The sequence below is a fragment of the Letharia lupina genome, assembly GCF_014066315.1.
Source record: "Letharia lupina isolate WasteWater1 chromosome Unknown contig_18, whole genome shotgun sequence".
Lineage (NCBI taxonomy): Eukaryota > Fungi > Ascomycota > Lecanoromycetes > Lecanorales > Parmeliaceae > Letharia > Letharia lupina.
The window spans coordinates 779,994-787,796 of NW_023502987.1; the positions used below are offsets into that span (position 1 = coordinate 779,994).

The 7,803-nt window shown below is 41.2% G+C and overlaps 2 protein-coding genes across 2 annotated transcripts; one reads left to right on the forward strand and one right to left on the reverse strand.

The window, feature by feature from the left end:
* Nucleotides 1–3,299: 3,299 nt before the first annotated feature.
* On the reverse strand, nt 3,300–5,558 carry HO133_003681 (uncharacterized protein; the record flags this gene model as incomplete). Its single annotated transcript, XM_037294603.1, has 4 exons — nt 3,300–4,454; nt 4,508–5,326; nt 5,416–5,472; nt 5,550–5,558. The coding sequence occupies 4 exons, from the start codon at nt 5,556–5,558 to the stop codon at nt 3,300–3,302; spliced, it is 2,040 nt and encodes a 679-aa protein (XP_037149291.1).
* Nucleotides 5,559–5,859: 301 nt separating this feature from the next.
* HO133_003682 (uncharacterized protein) lies at nt 5,860–7,457 on the forward strand (the record flags this gene model as incomplete). The annotated part of the gene is made up of 4 exons (XM_037294604.1): nt 5,860–6,114; nt 6,214–6,388; nt 6,447–7,303; nt 7,362–7,457. 4 exons carry the CDS (start codon nt 5,860–5,862, stop codon nt 7,455–7,457), a joined length of 1,383 nt encoding a protein of 460 aa, XP_037149292.1.
* Between the last annotated feature and the right edge of the window lie 346 nt (nt 7,458–7,803).

Consider the following 7,803-nt stretch of genomic DNA (forward strand, 5'->3'; position numbering starts at 1 on the left):
TTTTAATTTTTAATAAAAGTCGATAAATAATTTAAATAGTATCTATATTAATATTAATTAAAGATTTATATAGAAAAGATAATTTATAACCTAGCTTCTTTTTAATTAATCTATTAATAATTATTAAAATAATTATATAGTCTTATTAATAAGCATTTTTAAAGTATTATAAATTTTCTAAATTTTTTTAATTTCTAATTAACTCTTCGACTTAATTAATTATATATTCTATAATATCTAATTATATTATTAGACGTTTTTTTATAACTCTAAAAGATTCGGTAAATATAAAATCGTTAAGATTTATATTAAGACGATTTCTAAAATTAAAAAAATCGTTTCTTTCGACTTTAATAGATTCTTTTATTTTTATTAAGAATAAGATTAATATTAATAAAACTTTTAGAGTTACTCTTATAAATAAGAATAATTTTAAAAGACTCTAAATTTAATTAATATCTTACTTAAAGAAGTATAAGACGAATTAAAAATCTTTTAAATCTTTTATTTAAAATATAGACTAGCTAAGATATTAACAATCTATATATAATTAAGCGAATCTAAAATTATTTCTAATAAGATATCTAATAATATAAATATTAGCGAGATTGATAAGATTCGAGTTTTTTTAAAATAACTTCGTATTTAGGAATTCGTATAGCTAAAATAATAGTTTTAGAATCTTATTAATTATCTATATATTTAAAATTAGCTTAATTAGAGAATTAGTAAACTAATATATATCTTCTTAAGCTTTTTAATATAATATAATTATAACTAAAAGTTAATAAAAAAATAATCTTAAAAGTAGCGAAGTTTAAAGTAATAGAATAAATATAAGCGAAAGCGATTAATATACTTCGAAATCTCTTAAAAATTTTTATCGATTAGTTTACTATTAAAATAATCTCGATTTAAAATAATAGCTAAATATATTATCTTCGAATCGAATATTAATATTATTATTAATTATTATATTATAAGTATAAGTATAAGATTTTAATAATAAAAATTATAATTATTCTTCTAAGAAAAGCTATTATTAAGATATTAAGTATTAAGCTATATTAAGCGCTAAGCTATACTAAGTCGTACTAAGTCGTAATATCGATAGATATAGCTATAGCCATAACACTTAATCGTTTAAGTAGATTTAAACTAGTTTATTAATTAATCCGACTACTCTATAACTTTTAAAACATCTTCCTTTAGTATCGATAAATTAATAATAGTATATAGATTTTCCTCGTAAAGAGACTTAATTACAATTATATCTTTAGATACTTCAATAGCTCTATAATATCGGCCTTGAAACTACTACTCCTTTAATCTAAAATCGTAATTCTATTACCTCTATATTCTTAATTATTAAAAAATAAAAAAGTTTCCGCAAGCACCCCCCTTCTAATAATTGAAAAACGAAACTTCTGAAATAACTTTATAACGATAAATTATAATTTTCTAAAAACTTTATAACTATTAGAAAATATAATAAAGACTATAACGTTTAATTTTTAGAATATTCTAATTATCTACTATATAGTAAAATGAAAATCTATTAAATTCTTAAGATTTTTCGATAAGTCTTAGCGATTATAGAATAGCCGAGGTAACTTTTCAACGTTAAGCGTATATTCTTAATTTATACTATATCTTACGATATCTAAATTAAAACCTTCTAAAATTCTTAAAATTAATTATTTAGTATTATAGTCTATCTAGGCTATAACGATATATCGTTTTATAAAGATAGTATCGTTATAACTAAATTATCGTTAAGTCTACAGAGGTCTGCACCGATAGTCCTGCACCCGCACTAGTGCAGCCCTAACCCTACTTTCGGAAAGCGGCCCTGTAGAGGGGAAGCCTAAAAATATCTTCTCACAGCGCATGATGGGACTTAAGGTACTTCTTTTAGCCTTGATAGGGGCAGTAAGCCCCGAAACCTGGCTAGGGCTAGGTGCGATTCCGAAGAACTCCAGACGCATTGTCCAGGTAACCCTTTAGGTGGGGCGTTATCCGAAGTCTGAGCGCAAGAGTCTTGGCGGGTGCAGGACTTTCGGTGCAGACCTCTGTAGATTTATACTAATTACTACTGAAATACGTCTAAATCGATGCCTGCTTTTGCGTAGAAGCCTTACGAGCCCTAATCTCTCTCTTATATCGATTTAGACGTGTGATTAGTATATTATCGCCGTCGTTTTATTATTTCTTATATAATTGTAGACGTTTCAGTAGCTTTAGGGCCTCTGAATCCTTCTTCAAGAATCAGGCCTGAAGCGTCTATATCTTACGCTTACTATCTGATCTAGTCGCATTATATAGACGTATATCTCATCGTTCGGCGTCAATAACTACTCGGCGTCGTTTTCGAGTAAGATTAGGCGATGGGGGGGAGATAGATGCCCTAAGATTACTGGAATCCTGTTTTAATAGCGGCGACGATGGCGAGGATATATTGTTTAGGGCCATTGGATATAACGATATTATTGAATTTATTGGGTAAATGCTAACGATATCGTAGTAGACAAGTTATCGTTATTCTACATCAAAAATAATCATTGCATGACTGTGCAATCGTTACAACCAGAATATCGTTATGTGGCGAATCGTTATAGCCCAGGTAGACTGTATGAGAAAAGATTATAAAGATTATAGATTATGAAGACTGGTGGTTGTAAAGATATTCAAGAATTTTCAATTTTTGGTTTTCGAGGGGGGGGTGCTTGCGGGAACTTTTTTGTTTCCCAATGATTAAGAATATAGGGGTACTACTAAATATACGCCCATCATACCCAGATATACACCACCAAAACCACTTACACAAATTCATATCTAGACTAATAGTGGGACTAGTCCGTCCAGACATCTAGACTGGTTCATATATAGTCCATCCATCCATGGACCAGTCCCACTAATAGTCCAGAAATTGGGGGCGGACTACTGGGAGCATTGCTCAACGCTGGCGAACAGTATCTGACCAGTTGCATACTGGCCAATCATACAGGCTTTCGAAGAACCCCTAAATAGCTTGAGCAGCCGGATCAGTGCGAGTGATGGCAGCCAGCGTTGACAAAAGAAGTGAAGGCTGGCAGATTGAACAGATGCTGCAGGCGTTGGCCGGGTGTTGTTGGCTATGTATTCTATTCGTAAGGTTCATTTCGATCCACCAGGCCCATCGTTCTCCTTTCCATAATCTAGACACACTTTTATTTCTTAGATTCAGCTGAAAACTGAAGGTTTGTAAGTTTCCTAACTTTCCTTGCCGTCTATCTGCGCATTCTCAAGCGTCACGGAACTCAGAAGTCCCTCAGACAAGCAACTAAATCATCTAACCTAGATACTTCCCCCCAGATCCTCTCATCCATCTCCCTCCATACGTTCAACGCTTCGAGTTCCTGCACGCCGAGGAATTTTTCTTCTTTACCAATAACATCGCTCCTGCTGGCCTTCTCTACCGTTCCCTTAACTTTCTCCCCTTCCACTCTCGCCCTTCCTAAACATCGCGCCATAGTCTTGTAAGTTTCCTCCAACATTTTCGCCTTGCATCTCTCCGGATCGAAGAACCAAAGGAAGTTTGTGCGTTGAGGATTGCGGCTATTGTCTCGGGGCACTTCTTGTAATCCGATCATACCGGCTTTGTGGAGTGGGAGAAGGTAGCTGCGCATAGTCTTCTGAGCGAGGAGCGAGGTAGAACACAATACTTTCTCATCCGTTTTCCCCTTGTCGAAGAGGATGCGGGTAAGGCGTGCGGCGGGTAGGCCATGGCGAGATGTAATGATCTCGAGAAGGGTGTGGTGGATAACGTTCTTCATTAGTGTGGGGAAGTCGATCGTCCATCGTTCGGGAAGAATGGATGTCTTTGGGAGATGTTGAAGAAAGCTTAAAGGGTGCATAGCGAGGACGAGAAGATGATTGCGGATGGCATCGCGGTGTGGATTATGAGAGAAACTGGGCATGGCGTTAGGGTCAAACTCTGCTTCGCCATTGACCTCATCGAGATCCGAAGAGACGTCTGAGATGTTGTCTTCATCGTTAGAATCAGAAGCATCCTCTTCTTCATCTAGACTGGCTTCACCATCAACCACTGACCCGTTGTCGCTAATCACTTGTTTCTTCCGCCGTTTCTTGGGGTGATCAAATTGTGCCATGTCGAGTCTTCCATCGTCTGATTTACCCAAGGCATTGAACAGCTCGGAAGAGTCTTTGATTGCACCTACTAGCTCGTCTGTGGAAACTTGGGGTAAGGAGCCCAGATCAGCTTCTGCGTCTATTTTGTTCAAGTCCTCTGGCTCTTCCCGACATTCTTGTACTTTTGGTTCCAACGCACGAAGTACTTGAGCATAGACTCTGGCAGTGCTCGTGCTTATTATTCGATCTGCTAGGTCGACGAGGTGGTCATTCCTCATCAAGACGACGAACTTGGCATGATTGACCCGAAGGATGAGATTGCTCTACTAAGAGTCAGTTGTCCGGCCCTTTCTCGAAGAATTTCCAATTTTCGTACATCCAAGTAGTCAGTCTCCCCCAGCATTGGCAGATAGACTTCTCCCGGTATGCCAACGACTTCTTGAATCAAGGGTGAGTAGAGCCGTTGGCGCTTCTGATCTGGTCGCCGGGGTTCACTGTCTTGATGTAGCCTCTTCTTTCCTTTCCTGAGATCCTCGACCTCACCCTCTTCTCCGTCGGCACAATATTTCCACTCCTTGAGCTTTCGTTTGACCGCCGCTTCATGTTGAGCATCCTGCTCCCTCTTACTCTTTGCTTTGTATTCTTCTGGCTTTGGAACCAATTTTTCTGCCTCGCTTCGATTGTCGGCGTCTGAGCGGAAATGAGATAGATGGACCCGTGATACAGACTCAGTTCGCAGGAGGTCACAAAGTGTCCCATATATTGACTCAAGCGTAACACTTTGTTCTTCATTTCGACCTTCGGATAGACCCGACAAAGGGTTGCTAGGTGGTCCGCGAGTGGCAGCTAGACGATCATGGGTACTCCTGGATTGGCCCACTCCATAAGCTTGCACTAGATCACCGACTCGAGCGTGTCCTAGAAGCAAGAGATCAGATATAACTTTGCCAGCAAATTCACCGGCTTGAGCTTCTGCAATCTTAATATATTTGCCGGATCGCACAAGGGAATATGCAACTGTGGTATTGGCTTCATATAGGGTCAGGTGATCGTCCGAAGAGGTGTACCAAAGGACTAAGTGTTGCTGAACGAGGACGGATAAGCCATGTTTGACCAAGCGATACGAGAGGTGTGTGTGATGTTGTAGTGCGGGGAGAGACAGGCGTCCATAACAGAGTAGAACTTCGAAGATACGCTTTTGTGTTCAGCCTTTTTCTTCCCACGGAGCTGCGCCCTATTTTCCTTTCTACAACCGACAAGAATGGACGATCGAAATCTGCTCACCGAAGTCAACTCCCCATATGTGTCATCGACAAGGAGGGTGCATAATTCGTAGGCATGCTGTGAAAATGGGTGTCAGCTTGTAGACACAAAGATCTCGAGGCAAAAGCCCGAGAGAGACTCGAACGCGCACTTACTCGAGACATATCTAAACATTCTTGAGACTATGCCAAATCGTCTAGATTTGCCACGAGTATTACCACCGGCGCTCAAGAGGTGTGCTAAAGTGATATAAATTTATGGCTTCTTGTACCTTTCTTCCACTCTGTGGGGCGCCGCAATCATTGAATATCGGGTGAAGTCCGGCGGATTCACGCCAATGCTACCGCCGGCCAATATATTGGCCGGCACCCGTGTGACTGCCATCGACACCAAGATCTCTCAAGCTCTTCGCTAGCAACCATTGATAACTGTGGGGCCTTTTTCCTCTATTGTTCGCCCGCCAATATGATACCCAGAGCGGCTCTAGCCCGCAATGGGCAGCGCGCTCTTCAATGGCAGATGAGATCGAACAACTGGCGTTGCCTTGCGACTGCGGCATCAGGGAGCTTCTCATATGAAATTGGAGATGCTGGAGGGGTGAAGGTTGCAAGTAGAGATCTTCCAGGGCCTACGACACATCTTGCAGTCGTCGCAAAGGCAGGAACCCGATACCAACCATTGCCGGGGTTCTCGGAGGGTCTCGAAAAGTTCTCATTCAAGGTCTGTTTTTCACTGCATTGACGGCCCAATTGACGTTAAGGCACACACGTCTACATATGGAAGAACAGTCGCGCTGATTGCTTTTCGGCGTATTTGTAGAACACCTGGAAGCGGTCTGCTCTGAGGATTACAAGAGAGACTGAACTGTTGGGAGGAGAGTACAGCTCTTACCATTCAAGGGAAAACCTCGTCGTTGGCGCAAAATTCCTCAGAGATGACTTGCCTTACTTCGCCGAGCTAATAGGAGAGGTCATATCCCAAACCAAGTACACCGGTGTGTTGCTGTCCTTTTCCTTTGTCCAAAGTCTCTCAAGGACTGACAGCTTCGCAAGCCCACGAGCTTCACGAAGAGGTCGAGCCAAACATGAACTTTTCAAGAAAGGAGCTGCTGGGTAATCCTCTCGAGTTTGCCATGAACTCAGCTCACGGTGTCGCGTTTCATCGTGGCCTTGGGAACTCTCTCCACCCGTCTTCGTCCACGCCGATGACCAAATACCTCAATGAAAACCGTCTCCAGCAGTACAGCCGTGTCGCGTATGCAAAGTCAAACTTCGCCGTTGTCGCCAATGGTGCCGACCACCAAGAGCTATCGAAATGGATTAATGAGTTCTTTACCGAATTAGATCAATCACCGCCGCAGGACTTTCCGTCAACTGGCACAGAATCTACCAAATACTACGGCGGTGAGGAGCGTATAGCTCATGACTCTGGAAATACTATGGTCATCGCTTTCCCTGGGTCAGGATCGGCAACAGGAAGTTCGTACAAACCAGAGAGTCAGGTCCTGGCAGCGCTACTTGGAGGCCAATCAAATATCAAATGGACGCCAGGCTTTTCCCTGCTGTCCAAGGCCACTGCCGCTTATCCACAAGCACACACTGCCACCGCACATCATACATACTCCGACGCAGGGCTACTTACCGTTTCAATGTACGGCAATGCTGATCAGATAAGGCAAGCTAGTCAAGAAGTTGTCAAGGCTATCAAAAGCGTGGCCGCTGGCAACGTCGGCAGGGAAGAAATCAAAAAGGCTGTTGCGGCAGCAAAGTTCAAAGCGCTGGAATCGGGCCAAAATATGAATACAGGCATTGAGCTGACAGGTGCTGGACTCGTACAAGGCGGCAAAGCCTTCCAGATTGATGAGCTTGGGAAGTCTATTGATACCGTTACCGAAGATCAAGTCAAGACGGTAGGCTTCGTCCCAAATTCCGATATACGCCTTTGCTGACGAGGATTGCTCTTGAAAGGTTGCGAAATCTCTGCTGGACGGAAGAGCAACGGTCTCAACCGTCGGTGACTTGTTTATACTACCCTTTGCGGAGGAGATAGGCCTGAATGTGTGAGTGGGCTGATCTGGCGCTGTCTCTGTCACATCAGCTACAAGTACAGAATGGAAACATTGACAATGCGCCTTGGAGTGTTCGCTGTTAATTAACACCAGTGGAGCTACCATGATTTTGGTAGCTTGGTCCAGTCTTCATTCCGAGCCTTCCATCGGAAATGATTCCTACCTTACTCTTACTTTTAGTATCTCCGTGGATGGTTAACATGTGCACAAAGCTTGGGAATTCTTGGGTCAGAAAAAACACACTTACACATTATAAACTAAGGTACCTTTTAACTCTATTGTAAAGTCAATATCTCGTGCTTGCAGAAAAGATGTTTTGCTTAACATGAAAGATGTTCGGT